Consider the following 23,734-nt stretch of genomic DNA (forward strand, 5'->3'; position numbering starts at 1 on the left):
GTTGGTTATTTTTATTCTAGCTGTCCTGACAGGTGTCAAGTAGTATCTCACTGTGGTTTTCACTTACATTTTCCTGTTGACTGATGATGTTGAACATCTCTTCATGTGATTATCATCCATTTACGTATCTTTTTGAAAGAAATATATATTCAAATCCTTTGCCTGTTTTTAAGTTGAGTTGTCTTTTTATTATTGACTTGTAAGAGTTCTTAATATACTCTAAGTGCAAATCCTTTATCAGGTATATGATGTGCACGTATCTCCTCCCATTCCATAGGTTGTCTTTTTACTTTCATGCCGCTATCACTTGTAGCACAGTGGTTTTGAATTTTGATATCATCTAATTTATCTCTTTTTTTCTTCCCTTGAGCTTTTGGTATCCTATCTAAAAAATCTTTGCCTACTCCAAGGTAAAAATCTCGTAACTATGTTTCCTTTCAAGAGTTTAGTAGCCTTAATTCTTATACCTAGGTCTGTGGTCCATTTCAAGTTAGTTTTGTGTATGGTGTGAGGTGGGGATCAAGTTTTATTCTTTTACATGTGGATATTTAGTTGTTTGAGCACCATTTGTTGATTGTTCTTTCCCTATTGAATTGCCTTGGTACTTTACTCCAAGTTTTCCTCCCAAATTTTATCTTGTTCTTGGAGTTCTTAGACCTTCCAGCTACCACCATGGTTGACTCTCTAAATATTTCAAACTCAGTCTGTCACCTTCTCAGCTTTTTGTTATTTCAGTAATAGAGTGTTTGCCACTGAAATTGGGAAATATTTTAATATGTGTCTTAGTTCATTTTGTGCTTCTGTAACAGAATACTTGAGACTGGGTAATTTATAGTGAACAGAAATTTATTTGGTTCATGGTTCTGGAGGCTGGGAAGTCCAAGGTCAAGGAGCCATGTGTGGTGAGGGCCTTCCTGCTGCATCATAACATGGTGAAAGGCATCACATGGTATGCACATGTGGGCAAGTGTGGGAGAAAACTCGCTTTGATAACAAACCCACTCCTGTAATAATGACCTTCATTCATTCATGAGAGCAGAGCCCTCATCACTTTATCACCTTTTAAAGGTCTTACCTTTTAACACTTTTACGTTGGAGATTAAATTTCCAACACATGAACTTTCGGGGATACATTCAAACCAAAGCAGAATGGTTGATGGTGGTTTAGGGCGTTAATTATACCTGCCATTTATTGAGTACTTTTTTGTGCATGCTAAGCATTTTTTATACATTGTAAGAGAAAATAGGAGAGAATTCTTCTCTAAAGAAATTTAGTGAGATATCTTGCAGAGTTCTAATTAAGTTACTATTGTAGGTGCCCTAGTCTCTTCTTGTTTGGGATTTAAGGACACTGCTATCCTGATTGCTGGTTCTTTGCACACTCTGGCTAAAGTTAGGCCTGTCCATGTACACAGAGTCTCCAGCCAGACTTCTTAGGAGAGACCTTGGCAGAAAACACACTAACTGAATTTTCTTTGCTGGGGTCTTCTCTTTTTCATGATTCCTAAATGTTTGTAGTGCTCTGAGGCTTTGTCCTCAGACATCTCTTTTTTTTTTTTTTTTAAGTGCAACATAAACTATTATTATTCTTCATATATTTTCTTGATTCTGTGATTTTGTCCACATTTTACTTCTGCCCTTCATGTAACTTCATACTCCCCATTCTCTATATTTTTGAATTGTACCTATTCTTTAATGCCCTTCCTCTGTATTTGTCACTTTTCTTTGAAGATGACTATCTTGCTGCTCAAAATCATTGTTCCTCTTGACTTCTTACAGTATGTTATTTGTACTACTCTTATGTCAAATCACCCTCTACCTTTTATTATAAAGTTATTTTCTATATATGTATGCTTATATATGTGTGTGTGTATTTATATGTTTTCTATATTTATATATATTATATATATTTTTTCTGTATTTATATATAATATATATTTTATATTTATGTATATATCTCTCTGTCACACAGGCTGGAGTGCAGTGGTGCAATCTCGGCTCACTGCAACCTCCACCTCCTGGGTTCAAGCGATTCTCCTGCCTCAGCCTCCTGAGTAGCTGGGACTAAAGGCATACGCCACCATGCCTGACCACTTTTTTTGTATTTTTAGTGGAGACGGGCTTTCGCCATGTTGGTCAGGCTGGTCTTGAACTCCTGACCTCATATGATCTGCCTGCCTTGGCCTCCCAGAGTGCTGCGATTACAGGCTTGAGCCACCGCGCCCAGTCCTATTTTAATATTTTTATTCAACCAGGGCCTTGCTCTGCCACCTAGGCTGGAGTCCAGTGGTATATCATGGCTCACTGCAGCCTTGATCCCCCTGGGCTCAGGTGATCCTCCAACCTCAGACTCTTGAGTAACTAGGACTACAGGCATGCATCACCATGCCCGGCTAATTTTTGTATTTTTTGTAGAGATGGGGTTTCACCATGTTGCCCAGGCTTGTCTGGAACTCCTGGCGTCAAGTGATCCTCCCACCTTGGCCTCCCAAAGTGCTGGGATTACAGGCTTGAGCCACTGCACCCAGTTGATTATGAGGAATTCTGTTTCTTTTTTTGAAATACAAAAAAGGCAAAATACAAAACTATAAATTCAAAATAATGATATCTGTATTTTACTTCTTGTATTAGATCATAAGCTGTTTGAGAAAAGGATCTATTTGTCTTTGATCTTGGTAATCCTCTATATTTTAACATTTACCAGAGTGAATGAATGCATTTTAAGAAAATACTTTCCTAAATTTTTAAAAGAATGATGAGGATGGGGGATGACATTGACTATGATTAGAGGGAAGTTTTAAAGTTGCCTGTGTGATATATGCATAAGGACAGGAGGGAAACATAGGAAAAGAGAAAATATTGTTAGTGGGTTTCTGTTTTTTTAAAGTTTATTTTTGTTTTTCATTACTGCATTAAGAAATACTAAAATAATAAAAGTTTTTGCCTTTTTGTAACTGTAGTTGCCTTTAGACTGATGTAATTTAGGAGTTGTGACCAACTGAAATATAGCTTTTTTGACTTCTCTTGTGAAACTGTACTGTTAGGAAATCTGATCAGCCTGAAGCAAGTTCTAGGCTCCTTAATGAAAGCCGTTAAGTTAAATAAGGAAAATAGTTTTATGTCAGCAGATACTTATTTAATTTTAGCTTAGCCTTTGGATGTTTGATTAAAATTTTAAGGCATTCTTTCCTATATTGTTTTCTTTTTTTCTTCATTTTTAGTTGACATAATAACTGTGCATATTTATGGGGTACAGTGTTATGTTTTGATCTATGTATACATTATAAAAGGGTTCAATCAAGCTAGTTAATATATCCAGCATCTTTTTTTTTTTTTCTAGAAATAGCATCTTGCCCTGTCTCCCAGGCTGGAATGCCCTGGTTCCCAGGCTGATGGACAGTGGTGTGATCATTAGCTCACTGCAGCCTCAACCTCCAGGGTTCAAGGGCCTCAAGGGATCCTTTTGGCTCAGCCTCCTTGGTAGCCAGGACTACAGGTGCCCACCACCGTGCTCAACTAAGTTTTTAAGACATTTTTTTTGTTGTTGTTTAGATGGGGTCTCACTTTGTAGCTCAGGCTGGTATGAAATTCCTGGCTTAAAGCAATCCTCCGGCCTCGGCCCCCCAAAGTGCTAGGATTACAAACATGAGCCACTGCACCCAGCAACGTATCTGTCATCTCAACAACTTATTATTTCTTTGTGGGGAGAATGTTAAAAATACATTCTTTTGGAAGTTTTAAAATATACATTATTATTAACTGTGGTCACCATGCAGTTCAGTAGTTCACAAAAACTTATTCCTGCAGTCTAACTGAAACTTTGTACCTTTGATCAACATTTTTGCTTTCCCCATTCCTCCTTTTATTCCCACCACCAGCCCCTGGTAACCACCACTACTGATTTTCTTAGTTGAGTATTGCCAGCATTCTTAGATTCCAAGGGGCAGCAGTTGAAGTTCGTATGAGAAATTCTTTCACTGTCAATGTAGTGAAACATAGTTAATGGTTAGCACAGTTAACCTCTTCCTTAATAAGCAGTAACATAATGCAGAAAGATAACATTTCTTAAAAGAAAACTTCCTATAAGATTTTATTGTCCTTAGAATTCTAGAGCTGACTTTTCAGATAAGGCCCAGAGGTACTACTTAAAAATAAGTTGGTGTTAATGCATGCTTATTATATGCCAGATATCATTCTACAAGTATGTACATGTATGTATAAAGTAAGTGTATGAACTCAGTTCTCACAACACCACCATGAGGTAGCTACTGTTGCTTTCTCCGTGCTACAAATGAGGAAGACTCAGGCACAAAGAGGATAAGTAACTTGCTCAATGTCACAGAGTTAACAAAGAGTACATCCAGGCATAAACCCATATATCTGGTTGCAGATTATTTACTCTCCTCCTTTCCTTCTTTTAGTTTGTTTCTTCAAGTTATACATACATATTGGTTAAAGAATCTAATAGTTTCATAAGATTTGTTATGAAAAATAACATTTCTTCATTTCTCCCTTTCCACAAGTAACTACCTTTAGCTGCTGATTTCAGTGTTTATGTATATGTGTCTAAATAATGTACTTGTTTTTACTGCCTGATTTATTACTTGTAGACCTGATTTATTCTGCTATTAAAAATGATTATTTGGCTGTCCTCTCCTCCACAACTAATTCCCAGTCCCCTCATAGTTATTTCATAATTTTGGTTAGATCAGTGTTTGATGTTTACATTAATTTATTATGTAAACACTATCTTCAGCTGAGCCATGTTGTTAACTGTACTGTTTTTTCTTTCCTGACACTTTATTCTCTTTAAAGGTTGTAATTACCTTTTCATTTGATGTAGTTTTTAATGCACTTATCACTAGTTTACATCTTTGCCAGTTGTCTAAATCATACACATCTTTTCTCAGTTTTATGTTCTTAAATAAATCTCTTCTGGAGCCTTTTGACTAGGACCAATCCAGACCAGTTGTATGGCAGTCATGCTGGGATCTTTATTATTTTAGGGGATTCCTTCTGCTTGTTTCCTGTGTTGGACCTCCTATTGCTTCGTTTCTTTGCTTATTATCCTGCCATGGTGGAGCCAGTAATACCCTCTAGTAATTTCTTGAGAAAAAGGTCATGGGAAGTAGATTTTAAAGTACAGTGCGATGCAATTAGCCCCACCTATATAATCTGGGATAATATCTTCATCTCAGAGTCCTTAATCACATCTGCAAAGGCATTTGTCATGTTAACCACACATATTTACAGGTCCCAGGGATTAGGGTGTTGCCATTTTTTGGTGGGCCATTTTTCTGGCTACCACAGTACCCCTTGCTCTCCGAAGACCCTCCCTTTGATCTATTCCTAGTAATAAAATTAAGAACTTTTGTTGGGGATGGTAGTGGGAATTTAGTGATCCTTCTGCTTTTTAAACAAACTTTTAGTCCTTATTTTACAGTACTCTCTTTATCGTCACTTCCAGACATACGTAGTGTACTACTGTAATAATTCCAACATTCTGTTGCTATTGTGGTAAATTCAGGTGTTTTGAGAATCTGCTTAAAATGCTGTGTGATGCTAATCATCTCCTGGTGAGCAATTTGTCTCTCTAGTAAATTACACCTCACAGTAAAAAGTGCTTTCTCCCAATTCCTGTGTAGTTTGTTATGATGTTTGTTGTAATATCATAAACCTTGAATAACACTATGGGAGTCATATGAAGTGCTACTAGTGATGTTGGAAGTGCTCCCAAGCAGCAGACAAATATCATGACACTACAAGAAAAAGTTGAATTGCTTGATATATACCTTAGATATAGGTCTGTGGCTGTGGTTGCCCAGTATTCAAGATAAATGAATCCAGCAAAAGGACTATTGTAAAGAAAATAAAATTCATGGTCAGGCACAGTGGCTCATGCCTGTAATCCCAGCACTTTGGGAGGCCAAGGCAGGCGGATCACTTGAGGTCAGGAGTTCGAGACCAGCCTGGCCAACATGGCAAAACCCCATTTCTACTACAAATACAAAAATTATGGCTGGGCATGGTGGCTCACATCTGTAATCCTAGCACTTTGGGAGACAGAGGCGGGTGGATCACCTGAGGTCGAGTTCGAGACCAGCCTGGCCAACATGGTGAAACCTCATCTCTACTAAAAATACAAAAATTAGCTGGGCATGGTGGTGGGCGCCTGTAATTCCAGCTACTTGGGAGGCTGAGACAGGAGAATCGGTTGAACCCAGGAGGCGGAGGTTGCAGTGAGCGAGATCATGCCATTGCACTCCAGCCTGGGCAACAGAGCAAAAACTCTGTCTCGAAAAAATAAAAATAAAAATACAAAAATTAGCTGGGCATGGTGGCGGGAACCTGTAATCCCATCTAGTCGGGAGGCTGAGGCAGGAGAATTGCTTGAACCCTGGAGGTGGGTTGCAGTGAGCCAAGATTGCACCGCTGCACTCTAGCCTGGGCAACAGAGGGAGACTCCATTTCAAAAAAAAAAAAAAAAAAGAAAGAAAAAGAAAATTCATCAATCTGTAGCTATAGCTATGCCAGTGTGTGAGAAAACTTTGCACCTTTTGCAAAATCCCTTTTTATGTCTTATTGAAAATCCAACTCTTTTTTTTTTTTTTTTTTTTTTTTTTTTTTGAGACGGAGTCTCGCTCTGTCGCCCAGGCTGGAGTGCAGTGGCGCTATCTCGGCTCACTGCAAGCTCTGCCTCCCGGGTTCACGCCATTCTCCTGCCTCAGCCTCTCCGAGTAGCTGGGACTACAGGCGCCCGCCACCACGCCCGGCTAATTTTTTGTATTTTTTTAGTAGAGACGGGGTTTCACCGTGGTCTCGATCTCCTGACCTCGTGATCCGCCCGCCTCGGCCTCCCAAAGTGCTGGGATTACAAGCGTGAGCCACCGCGCCCGGCCGAAAATCCAACTCTTATGTGGGCACAGGAATGCTGTGAGAAAGGCATACCTATAGAATATGATTTGAGAAAAAGTGAAGTCATTATATGATAACATAAAGCATAAGGAAGGTAAAGGACCTAAAGCTGGAAAATTTAATGCCAGCAAAGGATGGCTTGATGCTTATAGAAAGAGGTTTGACTTTAAAAATGTCAAGATGATAGGAGAAGCCAGCTGTTGCTGACCAAGAGGTAGCACACGAGTTCCCAGGCACCATTAAGAAAACCATTGCAGAGAAAAGATGTCTGCCTGAACAGGTTTTTAATGCAGATGAAAGTGCCTTATTCTGGAAAAAAAAGAGAAAAATCTACCACGAAAGATATTTTTTAGTAAGGAAGAGGAACAAGCAAGCACCAGGATTTAAAGTTGGAAGGGATAGGCTAACTCTACTGTTTTGTGCAAATGCACTCAGGTTTATGATGAGGACTGTCTTTATAAAGCTGCTAATCCCTGAGCCCTGAAGGGAAAAGATAAACAACAGCTGCTAGTCTCTTGGTTCTATAAGAAGGAGTGGATGAGAACCCGTTTTCTGGATTGAGTCCATAGATACTTTGTTCCTGAAGTTAGGAAATTCCTTGCCAGTAAGTGACTGCCTTTTAAAGTTTTTTTGATATTGGACAATCCCCCTGGCATCCCAGAACCCCATGAGTTCAACACCAAAGGCATTAAAGTGGTCAACTTGCCCCCAGTCACAAAGTTTGTAATTCAGCCTAAACATCGGGGTCATAAGGACCTTTAGGGCTCATTACACTTGGTATTTATGGAAAGGATTTTCAACACTGTGGAAGAGAATCTTGATAGAATATCATGCAAGTCTGGAACGATTACATTATTAAAGATGTCATCGTTGTTAGAGAAAAAGCTGTGAAAGCCATGAGGCCTGAAACAGTGCATTCCTGCTGAAGAAAACCGTGTCTATATGTGGAGCATGACTTCACAGGATTTATGACAGAACCAATCAAAGAAACATGGAAGAGATTGTGAATGTAGCAAAAAAGGTGGGAGAATGAAAGGTTTCAAGATAAGGGTTTCAGAGAAATCTAAGAGTGCATTAGCACAACAGAGTAATTAGCAGAACACATTTTGATGGAGATGAGTGCTTCTGAACACTGCCAGATGATAAGGAAGAAGACTTAGAAGAAGCAGCGCCAGAAAACAAATTGACATTAGACAATCTGGCAAAAGAGTTCCAATTATTCGAGACTGCTTTGACTTCTTTTAATGACATGGACCCTTCTGTAATATGGATGCTAAAACTAAAGCAGACAGTGGAACAAGGATTAGTACTGTATAGAAACATTTTCAGAGAAATGAAAAAGCAAAATGGCAGACAGAAATTACTATGTATTTCCATAAAGTTACATCATGTGTGCCTGCCTCTCCAGCCTCCCCATCCACTACCTCCACCTTTTCTGCCTTTGCCATACTTAAGACAACAAAACAAACACCTCTCCTCGCCCTCCGCTTCTTCAGCCTACTTAACATGAAGACAAAGAGGAAGCCTTTGTGATTATCTATTTCCACTCAATGAATAGTAAATATATTTTCTCTTATGATTTTCTTAATAACATTTTCTTTTCTCTAGGTTACTTTAAGAATTGTTAAGAGAAAAAGTGTAGTGGAGTTACATTTTTGGGGAGTCAAAACTTATACATAGATTTCCAAATGCATGGGGGATCAGCATCCCTAAGCACCACATGGTTCAAGGGTCACCTGTCTATGTAATTGCCAATGCTCAATTGTTTTTGATCTTCAAAAACTGGTTTCATATGGTTTAGAATAGTATCTAGGAGAGAAAGTGCTGGTTAATAAAACTGTTTCCCCAAGTGATTATATGTTTACCCTCCCACTGGTGAGATGAGAGTTTCTTTGGCTCTACATCTTTGTCAACATTTTATACTATCATATTTTTATACTTTTGCTGATATGGTACATGTGGAGCTATCTCGTTGTTTTAATTTGTATTTCACTTAATTACTACTGAGGTTTAGTATCTTTTCATTTCTTTGTGGACCATTCACATCCTTTCCTTTGAAATTGGTGTTCATGATTTTGCTCAGTTTTCTATTGCAGTGTTTAGGAAACTTAGTCTTGTTTTGTTTTGTTTGAGATGGAATCTCACTCTGTTGCCAGGCTGGAGTGCAGTGGTGCGATCTCAGCTTACTGTAATCTCTGCTTCCTGGGTTCAAGCTATTCTCCTGCTTCAGCCTCCCGAGTAGTTGGGATTACAGGCATGCGCCACCACACCCAGCTATTTTTGTATTTTTAGTAGAGACGGAGTTTCACCATGTTGGCCAGGATGGTCTCGATCTCCTGACCTTGTGATCCGCCCGCCTCGGCCTCTCAAAGTGCTGGGATTACAGGCGTGAGCCACTGTGCCCGGCCAGGATGCTGACTCTTACTGGAATATGAATTGCTTGGTCCAGGTTAATAAATATTTATTGACCCAATCCTTGGCTTTAGATCAGCTTATATAAAGATGAGTAAGATGGATGGACTCTTACCTCAGTCTATATTTAGTAAAGGTTAAACTTAATTGGAAGCTCCATAGTTCTATTTCTTTCCTCCATTCAAATATAGATTAGCTACACTATTTATAACTTTACCTTTCTGATTCATTTTACTCATTTGTAAGATAATCAGCTTTGACTAGTTAATATCTAGTTTCCCTTTTACCAGTGTATGTAATTCATCTAATATTTTTTCTTGTTGGTTTTTGAAACTTAGAAATATGTTACTTTTATTATAGTGGTAAATATAAATAATTGGGTTTTTTTTTCCTTTTTCATCAAAAAATATTGGGTTTTGCTTCTGTAAGGTGTAATTTAAGTCACTTCTCCAAGGACCCCTCTTTTAGATGTTTTTCCCAGACAGATATTACTACCTTTGATTTTAAAAATTCTTAAAATGCTATTAAACCTATACACTCCATCCTAATATATATGAATTATTCTTCCTCAGAGTGAAGATACACAACAGCAAATCATCAGGGAGACTTTCCATTTGGTATCTAAGAGAGATGAAAATGTTTGTAATTTCCTAGAAGGAGGATTGTAAGTAAAGCATTTCATAGACATTTCTAAGCTTTGACTATGTGATTAAAATATATACTGTTTAATCAGTTTATGGCAAAAGTTTTCTAATTTTGATTAATTGGATTAGGTGAATTAATTGCCACCTATGTTAGCTATAAATCTAACTTAAAGAATTATTTTTTAAAGATATGCAATCTTTTTTCCTCTTAAAAATTTCGGAAGGGAATTTTATATAAAGGTAATATATTAAATCATAAAAATTCCAACATTACAGGGAAGTATAAAATGTAAAATAAGAATCTCTCAAACTTAGTCCTTCTACCCAATTTCTTGTGTATCCTTCTAGAAAATTGTTTGTATTGACTAACATATAAAGTATGTTTTATGTGTTGACTAACATACAACCTTAAAATTTTTATTTATGAGATCACACTTGGAATGCTCATTTGCATGTTGCTGGTTCTCAGTATTTTCAAAAGCTTTGCATATAAATACATCTAGGACAAGCTTATTCTTTTTAGTGACTACAGAGTATTCCTTTGTGTGAATGTTCATAAAAATTAGACTACATTCTTTATTTTACTATTACAAGACTGAAGTCTGTTTTTCCAATATACCTAATTCAGCTAATCAATTTTTCTATTTTTAAAGTGAATAAGAATATTGCCAAATATTACAAATAAATACTTTTAAACTAATAGCTTCCATGAAAACAGTGTTGTCAAACATAAATCACTCAGAGAAACTTAGAATTTTCTGTATTTTACTGTGTATGATGGATGAGAAATACTCTGGATAACAGGGAATCCATGGTCATAAGTTACTTTTTATCATGTGGAACACTTAACTTCGGTTTCCTGAAAGATTATATCATGCTGTCCTTAAATGTCCCATACATACTTATAAATTTTGCTGTTAACTCAAGGCTTCTAATTGAACAATTGAGACAAGTGTACCTGATTCTGTTTTTGAATTTTACTTGTGCTTATTTAACTTTAGTTGTCTTTGACATTACTATCATTTCCTCTCATCCTAGCCTCTTGATTTCTTATCGCCTAGGAAACTTACCACTCAGCACAGTGCACTGCATGTAAGAACCTGATTCATCTAACTAGGGTGCTATTTGAATTAGAAATTGTGGCTTGAAATTGTGATTGTTCTTTTTTAACTTTACAAAAAATAGAAAGCAAATATCGCAGCAGAGAGGAGGCCTCGCATCTAGTTTAATCCTAGTTTTGTCACTAACCAGCTGATTTCCTTGGACAGGTTACTTAAATTCTCAGGCCTCAGTTTTCTCCTCTATAAAATGAGTTATTTGGACTAACAGGATTTCTCAATCCTGTGGTTTTATATGATGTATTACATTCTGTACAGGAATTTTTATCAGTATTATACTATAGCTTAAAGATAAGATTGTTTATATATATATATATATATTTTTTTTTTTTTTTTTTTTTTTTTTTTTGGGACAGAGTCTCGCTCTGTTGCCCAGGCTGGAGTGCAGTGGCGCAGTCTCGGCTCACTGCAAGCCCTGCCTCCCAGGTTCACGGCGTTCTCCTGCCTCAGCCTCTCCGAGTAGCTGAGACTACAGGCGCCCGCCACCACACCCGGCTAAGTTTTTGTATTTTTGGTAGAGACGGGGTTTCACCGTGGTCTCGATCTCCTGACCTCGTGATCCGCCCGCCTCGGCCTCCCAAAGTGCTGGGATTACAAGCATGAGCCACCGCGCCCGGCCAAGATTATATTTTAAAGGCAAAGTATGTACTTGCCACATTAATATTTTGCTTGCTTTTAATAGCATTATTGGCCTTTTTGAAATTTATATTCTTCAGAAGTTTGCTCTCCTTTTAAATAAAGCAAAAGTTTTAAGATAATCACTAAATCGCTGATTCAGAATGAAGTAAAGCCTCCAATTTGTGTTCTTTTTGCCTCTTTCAAGGAACAATTGCTGTCATAGTCTATAAATACACTCTCAGAATCTTTAAATTGCATGTAGATATTTTTAAATTAAACATCTTCTCTAGAAGAGTATCTAGCATATAGGAAATTTTTATTCTTGTCAAAGATCATTTCTCCTTTTGCTATTAGAAGACATAGAAGTAGTATATACCTTGAGAAGCTGTTTCTACAGAACTTATAAGTTTAGTATTATTTTTACTGTGTAAGAAATAGATGCTGGCCAGGTGTGGTGGCTCACGCCTGTAATCCTAGCATTTTGGGAGGCCTAGGCGTGCAGATCTCCTGAGCTCAGGAGTTTGAGACCAGCCTGGGCAACATGGTGAAACCCCATCTCTACTAAAAGTACAAAAATCAGCCAGGTGTGGTGGTGTGCACCTGTAATCCCAGCTACTTTGGTGGCTGAGGCAGGAGAATTGCTTGAAGCCAGGAGGCAGAGGCTGCAGTGAGCTGAGATAGCACCACTGCACTCCAGCCTGGGTGACAGAGTGAAACTCTGTCTCAGAAAGAAAGAAAGAAAGAAAGAGAGAGACAGAGAGAGAGACACAGAGAGACAGAGAAAGAGAGAAAGAGAAGGGAGGGAGAGAGGGAAGGAAGGAACGAAGGAAGGAAGGAAGGGAGGGAGGGAGGGAGGGAAAGATGCCATTTTCCTATATTCTGTTGGGATGGATGTTAATTTAATTTTGGTTACATATAGCCTTGATTGTAAATTATGTAAGTGTTTCGGGGTCTTTTAAGAAGGTGAATTCATTATTGTAAACTTAACTATGAAATAGCTAAACTATATTTAGAAAAATATAAGATGTTTGGAATGATTCCTAAATTACTATTTTTAAAATACTAAAATTCCAGTCATTATAAATAAGAGTATTTCATGAAAGAGTTTAGTATCTTAGCTCAGTTTTCTTGCATTTATATTTCAAAACAATGTAATTTTAGAAGAGATCTTGATGGTAAACCTATCCAAAACTTAAGAAGTGTCATTCTTCTTTTTTTTCTGGTTGATAATCAGGCTTAAGCTGTGTAACTTACTGTGATGTATGGAGTTAAATCTAGTAAGCACTTACAAATGCCCCATGATCTAATTTCTGCCTACTTCTCTGACTTTATCATTTACTAATCCTTTCTTATCTACTGGCCTTTTTTCTCTTCCCTGAACATACATACTTTGTTCTTGATGAAATGGCCTTTTATTACTTACTATCTTAGCTTGAAATGCTCTTTTCTAAATTTTTTCCAAGCCAACTCCTTATCATTAGATCTCAGCTTAAATGCCACTCTTGCTTAATATTCAGCCTGAAGTAGGGAACCCATCAATATATCATCATTGTATTTTGATTCTCAGTGTAACACTTGCCACTATCTGATGATGTTCTGATGTGTGTGTGTGTTGCTCCTTCCCCACTACCAGTGCTTGGCACATAGTAGTTACTCAGAGAATAGTTTAATGAATGAATGAATGAACTGAAATTAAGCACTGGCTTCTTTTACTTGATATTTCTGAAGAAAACAGCCATCTTAGTTTACCTAGTCTCTGAATAAGTTCACTTAAATGCTTTGCCATTGAATGTCACCTTTCGTTTGACAAGTGGTTTTTAAACAAATTGTCAGTTTGCTTGAGCTAATGAAAATGATTTGCATTTTGTTTCCAATAACATTACAATTTTTTTGTCATTTAGATTAATTGGAGGATCTGACAACAAACTGATTTATAGACATTACGCAACGTTATATTTTGTCTTCTGTGTGGACTCTTCAGAAAGCGAACTTGGCATTTTAGATCTAATTCAAGTAAGTTAACACTTGCTTCTTACTATCTTAAATAACAGTTTGACACTTAAATTTTTAAAAACATATATTCTAAATTTTCTAAAATGATGTTAGTAAGAAATAAAGCGTTTCATGATAGATGCTGTGTTGGTTAAAGAGGTCAGAGGACATAGAAACAAGCAAACATTTGATCTGATTAAAACTGTCATAACTAGTTTAATCATGACGTTTTATCTTGCTCATGTAAGTTACAACAAGGAGCTCAAGACTCATGGGTTTCTTAACACATGTATCCAAAACTAACCCTAAAACCTACCTCTCCCTGTCTCCTGAAAATCTTTCATAATGTCCCTGGAACTCAAGGTCAGTCATCAGCAAATTTCTTTTTATCTTCAGCCTCTTCTGTTAATATTACTTTACATTTTGCTCTAAATTAAATCTTGCTTCCCTGGTGATACTACCTGCAACCCTTTCAAGTAGTGGCCATTTTCTCTCCTGCTTCTTTTCTGCCTTTGAGCCTGGAGGTATACTCTTAGCTTCTCATTGCATTTTCCAGACCGTTCTTTCTTCTCAAACACCTCCAAATTTTATCTTATCAGACTATACCACCTTCTATCCATTTAGTTATAGTCATCACTCATCTCCATCTGTCATTCATTGGAGATTTTGTTAAGAATTGTGAAGGGTCCGAGATTTGCTTTACTTGCAAGCTAAGAAGTTAACCTGCCATAATTTCATGGACGCTGGTAGAAGGCAGGAGATGTCTGGGCCAGAGACAAAGGACCTTATTACTAATAGCAAAAACATTAGCTAAAGTGACAGCATTTGCTTGCACGAATTTTCTAATTCTCAAGGGGTGATATGAAGAGGTCCAGATGATACCTGCACACAGAGTGGATTAAATGACAGATGAGGAACGCCAAGCTTAGGGAACTGGAATCTTTTATAATGGATACTAAGCATGTCTGCCCTTGTTTGGAAGGAAGAGACTGTCTCTTCCAAGAGTGTAAGGAAACCTATCCTTTGCTGTGGAAGAAGACACTGTCTATTTTCCAGGGCTGTTTGATATACAAGCATGCTTAAAAAGCCCAGAACAAAGACAGTCAATGCCTCTGCTCACAATATATGTGGAAACACAAGATCCATGTAAAATTGTCTCCTAATAGATTTTGGTTCTTGGTTCACTGGCATTCATTCCAGTACTGCTTGTTTTGTAATTCTTGGTGATTCCATTGTTCATATGTATAATTCTCCCAATACCCTGGTGTCTTCAAAATCTGAAACTCCTCTCTTCCAATAAATTTTCCCCTCCACTCCCTCTCACTATGTACCCATTTCTAGATTTTATCCTTGTCTAAACTGTAACCCCTCCATAATCTCAATTTCACAGTTTTGAAGTCTTTAGACCTATTGTAACCCTCAGTTTTAGAAATGTATCATTTTTTTCACTCTGATTTTACTGATGCCTTACTTTCCTTATCCAGCTTAAATTTCATAGTCATGATAGTGATATAGCCTTGTGTACACTGAACTCCTTGCCCACACCCATACATCTGAACATACCTAGAGGAAAAAAAAAAGTAACTATATTTACCAGTCTCACTTTAAATTAATGATCCCTTAGCTCAGTGAGTCCTTTATGCTACCCAAGAATCGTTTTCTGTTTCCCCAGTCCGTTTACTCTCCCATACCTCTAGATGACTACTCATACAGTCTCCTCTCTCCTAAAATATCTAACACTTCTAGCACCTTGCTTCCCAGTGCACAGATAAAATTGGCTTTTGAAGTTAGCAAGAAGGTGGCATGGTTTGAGCTCTAGTTGGTGTTACAGAATAGACAAGAAATTAACCCAAGCAGACAACTTAGGTAACAAATTCTTAGTACTGTGGCTAAGGCTTTAAAAATAAAAACATTGTGGCCAGCTGTGGTAGTTGACACCTGTAATCCTAGCACTTTGGAAGGCTGAGCTGAGCAGATCACTTGAGCCCAGGAGTTCGAGACCAGCCTGGGCAACCCCATCTCTACAAAAATTAGCCAGGTATGCTGTTCTGCACCTGTAGTCCCAATCACTCGGGAGGCTGAGGCGGGAGCCAGGGAGGATGGCTTGTAGTGAGCTGAGATTGTGCCGCTCACTCCAGCCCAGGTAACAGAGTGAGACTCTGTCTCAAAAAAATAGAAATAAAAACATTGTTAATAAAATAAAAAAGGAGATAAATGATAAATTGATCTCTTTGTATGCCATGCTACTCTTAAATCTATAATTCTTAAACTGGGTTTTTGGGAGGAGCTGGGTGTGGAAGTTAAATGAAACCACAAGGTAATCATGGCACATATTCCTGGTATATGTTTTTTCTTTGTTTCGAAGATTGGTGGCAGTGAGGAAATGAACGTAAACATGTATATATTATGAGGTAGAATACAAATTTTTCATGATATTTAAAGCTCTAAGTGGAGACTTGAAAGAAATTTTGAGCTTGAGGTAAAGGTGCCCCGAGATCCCTTGGGTATATGTTCACTTTCCTCCTGGGGCCTACTTGAGAAACACTGCTAAGTTATGTTTTGCTTTCTCAAGGCTTTTCTAGTAAAGAAAAAGAAGCCAAATCTTACTTTTGATGACATCGAAGGGTTGATCAGGACTATATATTGCATTGCCTTGTAACTTTGTTTATTCTTACATTTCTTAGTTTATCCTACCTAGGGGAATAGTTAATTCATTTTATCATTATGTCAAGAGAGCATTATATTTTTACAGAAAAAAAATTAATATAGAACTGTGCTTTCTATTTCTCTGTTACCCATGACTGAAGAGAGTGGTAGACATGCACACTATGTTCCAAAACACTGTTTTTATTTACCTGAGCCTAGCCACTAGAATTATAGGAAGAAAAACAGGAGAAAGTGTACCATTTCAAATTTAGTCTCTTACTGAAGGGAAATACTGCTATTAAGAAAGACCAAAACAAATGTGTCTTTTCCTAGAGGTAAATCAGAAGTATTTTATGCTTGCGTCCTGAGATTAAGTCATCACCATTGATTATTATTTTGATGCTGTTGTTGATCTTCTTATGAGAAAGTAGTTCTGTCTCCAAAGGGGATTAGATGGGGAGTTTTCAAAGAACAAACATGCTGTTAATATATCATATCCAAAGTAAATTCTGTCATGTACTCATGGAAAGTGGAAACTATCTTTTGTGTTTTGCAAAATTTTTTATCCATGCTTCACACGTTGATTATTTGTTTTGATATTAGATAACATACAGAAGAAAGGATTTCAGGAGGACTTTGTCATTTTCCGATTACTAAAGTAGGCTAGAGCCGTTTTTACAATACCCCTGAGTTACCACATGCTGATGTATTGTGTCACAAAACAGAAGAGTTCTGTAATTCACCTTATAGGTACTATGTCTGTCACTACCAGGAACATGTTGGAAGTTCTGTGGTTGTGATCTTTCCCCTTCAGTTACCACAGTTCATCAAATACTGAAGAGGGAGTGTACTGAGCATACCTGAGTCAGTCGCTTTAAAAACATCAGTTGAGTAAACAAAGATGGAAGTGCGTAGCTTATTGTTCCTGCTTCTGTTTCATCAAATAGCTATTCAGAGAGAACTGATTTTCTTAATTTGTTCATCCTCTAGTTTTGAGAAAGGCAATTTTAATGTAAAAAGTAAAAGTGGAAAATTATAAACCAAGAGAGTTTACATCAAAACCTCTTGGTCTTGCATATTCTTTTAGAGAACAGAGCAAGAAAACTCAACATGTAACTATTAAACCTATGCTTACAATTTTGATATTTTAAATATTACAGTGATACCATTCATATAACTGGAAGCATATATTTTAATGCAGAGAGTTAGTGTCTCTAAGGTATGCATATGTTGTCCCAAATATGACTTTGTATCTTGTATAAAATCTGGGAGAAGGCATTATTAGTAAATTCGATATGGAATTTACACCACTATTCCACCAGTACTGAATTTACGTCAGTAGTCCACAGAATTTACACCAGCTACCCAAACGAACGATCAGTTTTTGTTTTCTTTTGTTTCTTTTTAAAAATTCCTTGTAAGTTTGGAAAAAAGGGGTGGACTTTTTTTTATTGATATATACCATTTTAGTGTGATATTAACTGCTATGTATGCCATATATGCTAGAGTTAATAGCTAGCTTTTTAAGGAGTCCTTTCTGTTGTAGCATATTATTATTGGAAGTGTTAAAATATTTACAGGATGAGAATAGAAGTTTATTAAATATTAATATTGGGTTGAGTTATTTATAAGCAGTCGTATTGTCCTTAATTAGTTTATTATGCCAAGCTGATAATGGAGGCATATAAATTCACTGGATAATTCCAAATTTCTGTTATAGTTTTCTGTACCACATGTAACAGTAATCAGAGCATCTGTCTTATTCAGTTGTAGCTAGATAAAAAAACGACAAAATTGAGAACTAAAAGCTAAACTTTTCTTTAGGTTTAGAAAGATACATTGTGACCATGTTGTTAGAATGTATATTTAAACTGGAGCTCCATATATAGTATTTGTTATTATTATAGTACTGTTAAACTACCTTTTGAGGAATTATTTTATTCGTGGCTATGAATGCTAATTTAGTATGATGTTGAGCAAGTTATTTATTCTTTATAGACCTTAATTTTTTTTTTAACTGTAAAGTATGCTTATTTCAACATGTTGCCTACAGACATGAGGTTGTTAGAAAGACCTGTGAATTAAAGCTATCTATTATCTTGTAGTGGTTAAAAGCATTTAGCTCTGCCGTATACTAGCTATGTAATTTTGGGCAAGTTATGTAACCTCTTTGACCCTAACTTTCCTCATCCACAAAGCAGGGATAATAATAATAACACCAATTCACAGAGTAGGTGTGAGCATTAAAAAAAGAAATTTCATGTGAAACCCGTGACTAAATGTTAATCATGTTAACATGTCAGTGGTTTTTAGCTAACATCATTAAAGCATGTATTTGTAAGAAAGGCATATAAAATATTATTTTGTTAGTACACAAACTGAATTAAGTAAATATGTTTTTTTTAATCTGACTTTCTCATTGTTAGAAGCATTTGTGAATCTTTTTATCCTATATGTTGTTTGATGGCTCGGAATGAATTTTATACGACACATTTAGGTGATAAGAAATAGTCTTCATTAGGGAAATTTATAAGCCAAGAATACTTAAGTGAAGAAAGGTCTCTGATCTTCCCAGCATCACCTAGCAAATTATGGTGAGGTAGGTACTGCTGACCAACTGAATATAGAGTGGTGTGCGGATGAAGGCCCACCCAATTATCGTTCTCATGTATCATGATGGTAGGCCTGAAAGAACACTTGGTGGTGGGCTGACAGATACACTGTTTAAGCCTTGGGCTATGCAGTTTTGGGTACCACCTGTTTTTTAAAATTGCCTGGGAAAACCAACTGTCCAGCAGTTGGAAATTGTGGGAATTTGCAACTCTCCTGTTGGAGATGAACTAACTCCTGGTCCCAGAGGAAGATGAGTTTCTGGTTCAGTTCCTTCTGCTGGAGCAAGAGGGATCCCTGGCCTAGTGAGCTTATTTTCCAGGCACTGAAGTGAATGCCCAGGATCATTTTAGGAAAATTCTGCCTCCTACATTACACTGTATTACCAGGTTATTTAAAACTTTCTGTTTTCAATAGGATTTGTTTCTCATGTATTTTTGGGCAACCCCCAGTTTTTTAAAAAATAGTTTGGGTCAGATTGTTAGGGTTGTGCAGGATTCCTAAAATTATTTTCCTGTGTTATTTTCATACTTGAGAAGTCTAATTTCCAGCAATTGCAAATACAATAATTCTCAGTTATTTACATTGGTATTTATTTTTGACAAATCCTGGTATCAAATTTGATGATAACTGCTTTTCTAATTTACATGTTTCATTGATGTCTTAGCACTTCTTTTAGGAGGCATCATGGTGTCAAGTTTAGAGTGTCAGGGTGTTAGAGTCGGGTAGTATGGATTTGAATGTTGGCTCTGTCACCTAACAGTTACATAACTTTAGGCAATTACTTAACCTCATCTGTCGCCAGTTTTCTTTTTTTAAGTGCTGATATTCATACTTATCTCACCAGCATTGTTGTAAGAATTAGAACTAATTTATATAAACACGACCAGCAAATGGTCTAGAATATAGTAGACACGCTTTTCTTAGTTACTTCACAGTAGTGAAGGAAGTAGTTTAGAACTCAAGTGATTAAAGTCAGAATTTTGGAGCTGGAAGTGACTTAAAATTTATTTTCTTCCCTTCAATGTAGGTTTAAGAGAAAAACTCAGGTTATGTTGGTCTTTTTCTTTGATTTAAGGTAAATTCATCATGTCCTAATGTAGAATGATTGGTTTTCAGGAAGGAACTGGACATGGTGGAGAGACTCCCCAAATTTAACATTAACCACAGTACAGCTATTAACCCAAGAAATTAACATTGATACACTACTATATAATCTGTAGGCCTGTTTACAATTTGCCACTTGTCCCATTAATGTCCTTTTTCTCATTCTGGATGTAATTCACACATTCCATTTAGCTGTCATGTCTTCTTAATCTCCTTTACTGTGTAACAATTCATTAACTTTGTCTTTCATTCATGACTTTCATATACTGATCCTTTTGACGAGTACTAGCCAGTTATTTTGCTATTCCCCAATTTGGGTTGTTGGATACTTCTTAATGATTTAGATTGTGCATTTTTGGCAAGAATACCACAGAAATGATGTTATGTCCATAGTGCATCATATCAAGAGGTATATGATGTCCATTTGTTCCACTACTTGTGATATTTGTGATGATCACTTGGTTAAGGTCGAGTCCAACAGGTTTATGCACATAAAGTTTCATTTTCCCATGGTGCTAGTATTTTATGGGGAATATTTGAGACTATATAAATATACTTTTTCTAATCATATATTTGTTAATTCATCTTAATATCTATTGATCATTCTTACCTAAAAGAATTATTAATATTTGTGCTGTTTACCAAATGATGGGGGTTTTTTTCTATCATGCCTTCAATATTTAATAGTTGAAATTCTCCTGTGAGGAAAAGCTTTGTAATATATATATATATATTTTTTATTATACTTTAAGTTCTGGGATACATGTGTAGAAGGTGCAGGTTTGTTACATAGGTATACACGTGCCATGGTGGTTTGCTGCACCCATCAACCCGTCATCTACATTAGGTAGATGTAGGATAGCATTATCTTCTAATGCTATCCCTCCCCTAGCCCTCCACCCGCTGACAAGTCCCAGTGTGTGATGTTCCCCTCCCTGTGTCCATGTGTTTTCATTGTGCAGCTCCCACTTATGAATGAGAACATGCAGTGTTTGGTTTTCTGTTCCTGTGTTTGTTTGCTGAGAATGATGGTTTCCAGCTTCATCCATGTCCCTGTAAAGGACATGAACTCATCCTTTTTATGGCTGCATAGTATTCCGTGGTGTATGTGTGCCACATTTTCTTTATCCACTCTATCATTGATGGGCATTTAGGTTGGTTCCAAGTCTTTGCTATTGTGAACGGTGCTGCAGTAAACATATGTGTGCATGTGTCTTTATAGTAGAATGATTTATAATCCTTTAGAATGATTTATACCGAGTAATGGGATTGCTAGGTCAAATGGTATTTCTGGTTCTAGATCCTTGAGGAATCACCACACTGTCTTCCACAGTGGTTGAACTAATTTACACTCCCACCAACAGTGTAAAAGCGTTCCTATTTCTTCACATCCTCGCCAGCATCTGTTGTTTCCTTTTTAATGATCGCCATTCTGACTGGAGTGAGATGGTGTCTCATTGTGGTTTTGATTTGCATTTCTATAATGACCAGTGATGATGAGGTTTTCTTCATATGTGTTGACCACATAAATGTCTTCTTTTGAGAAGTTTCTGTTTATATCCTTTGCCCACTTTTTGTTGGGATTGTTTGCTTTTACCTTGTAAATTTGTTTAAGTTCCTTGTAGATTCTGGATATTAGCCCTTTGTCAGATGGATAGATTGCAGAAATTTTCTCCCATTCTGTAAGTTGCCTGTTCACTCTGATGATAGTTTCTTTTGCTGTGCAGAAACTCCTTAGTTTAATTAGATCCCATTTGTCAATTTTGGCTTTTGTTGCAATTGCTTTTGGTGTTTTAGTCATGAAGTCTTTGCCCATGCCTATGTCCTGAACGGTATTGCCTAGGTTTTCTTCTAGGGTTTTTATGGTTTTGGGTCTTATGTTTAACTCTTTAATCCATCTTGAGTTAATTTTTGTATAAGGCGTAAGGAAGGGGTCCAGTTTCAGTTTTCTGCATATGGCTAGCCAGTTTTCCCAACACCATTTATTAAACAGGGATCTTTTTGCCATTTCTTGTTTTTGTCAGATTTGCCAAAGATCAGATGGTTGTAGATGTGTGGCATTATTTCTGAGGCCTCTGTCCTGTTCCATTGGTGTGTATGGCACCAGTTTTGGCACCAGTACCATGCTGTTTGGGTTACTCTAGCCTTATAGTGTAGTTTGAAGTCAGGTATCATGATGTCTCCAGCTTTATTCTTTTTGTTTAGGATCGTCTTGGCTCTACAGGCTCTTTTTTGGTTCCATCTGAAGTTTAAAGTACTTTTTTCTAATTCTGTGAAGAAAGTCAATGGTAGCTTGATGGGGATAGCATTGAATCTACAAATTACATTGGACAGGATGGCCATTTTCACGATATTGATTCTTCCTTTCCATGAGCATGGAACGTTTTTCCATTTGTTTGTGTTCTCTCTTATTTCCTTCAGCAGTAGTTTGTAATTCTCCTTGAAGAGGCCCTTCACATCCCTTGTAAGTTGTATTCTTAGGTATTTGATTCTCTTTGTAGCAATTGTGAATGGGAGTTCACTCATGATTTGGCTCTGTTTGTCTGTTATTGGCGTATAGGAATGCTTGTGACTTTTGCACATTGGTTTTGTATCCTGAGACTTTGCTGAAGTTACTTATCAGCTTCAGGAGATTTTGGGCTGAGAGTATGGGGTTTTCTAAATATACAATCATGTCATCTGCGAACAGAGACAGTTTGACTTTCTCTCTTCCTATTTGAATACCCTTTATTTCTTTCTCCTGCCTGATTGCCCTGGCCAGAACTTCCAATACTGTGTTGAATAGGAGTGGTGAGAGAGGGCATCCTTGTCTTGTGCCGGTTTTCAAAGGGAATGCTTCCAGCTTTTGCCCATTGAGTATGATATTGGCTGTGGTTTTGTCATAAATAGCTCTTATTATTTTGAGATATGTTCCATCTATACGTAGTTTATTGAGAGTTTTTAGTATGAAGGGGTGTTGAATTTTATCAAAGGCCTTTTCTGCATCTGTTGAAATAATCGTGGTTTTTGTCACTGGTTCTGTTAATGTGATGGATTACGTTTATTGATTTGCATATGTTAAACCAGCCTTGCATCCCAGGGATGAAGCCGACTTGATTGTGGTGGATAAGCTTTTTGATGTGCTGCTGGATTTGGTTTGCCAGTATTTTATTGAGGATTTTCGCATCAATGTTCATCAGGAATATTGGCCTAAAATTCTCTTTTTTTCTTGTGTCTCTGTCAGGCTCTGGTATCATATCAGGATGATGATGGCCTCAGAAAGTCAGTTAGGGAGGAGTCCCTCTTTTTCCATTGATCGGAATAGTTTCAGAAGGAATGATACCATCTCCTCTTTGTACCTCTGGTAGAATTCGGCTGTCAATCTGTCTGGTCCTGGGCTTTTTTTGGTTGGTAGGCTATTAATTACTGCCTCAATTTCAGAACTTCTTATTGGTCTGCTTCAGAGATTCGACTTCTTCCTGGTTTAAGTCTTGGGAGGGTGTGTGTGTTCAGGAATCTATCCATTTCTTCTAGATTTTCTAGTTTATTTGCGTAGAGGTGTTTATAGTATTATCTGATGGTAGTTTGTATTTCTGTGGGATCAGTAGTGGTATCCCCTTTATAATTTTTTATTGTGTCTATTTGATTACTCTCTTTTCTTCTTTATTAGTCTGGCTAGTGGTCTATATATTT

General features: G+C 37.0%; 1 protein-coding gene across 6 annotated transcripts in view; it reads left to right on the forward strand.

Moving 5' to 3' along the window:
• Positions 1-23,734, forward strand: part of AP3S1 (adaptor related protein complex 3 subunit sigma 1) — a 69,509-nt gene that overhangs the window by 11,674 nt on the left and 34,101 nt on the right. For all 6 annotated transcript variants that reach the window (XR_004031443.1, XM_030817974.1, XM_030817962.1 and 3 more), the window contains exons 2-3: positions 9,900-9,991; positions 13,609-13,720. Coding sequence is in view for 5 of the 6 variants with exons in the window: in XM_030817974.1 (XP_030673834.1) it covers positions 9,900-9,991; positions 13,609-13,720 (204 nt within the window). In the remaining variant the exon portion in view is untranslated. The remainder of the gene's footprint in view (positions 1-9,899; positions 9,992-13,608; positions 13,721-23,734) is intronic.

Source organism: Nomascus leucogenys, chromosome 2 (genome assembly GCF_006542625.1).
Source record: "Nomascus leucogenys isolate Asia chromosome 2, Asia_NLE_v1, whole genome shotgun sequence".
NCBI lineage: Eukaryota > Metazoa > Chordata > Mammalia > Primates > Hylobatidae > Nomascus > Nomascus leucogenys.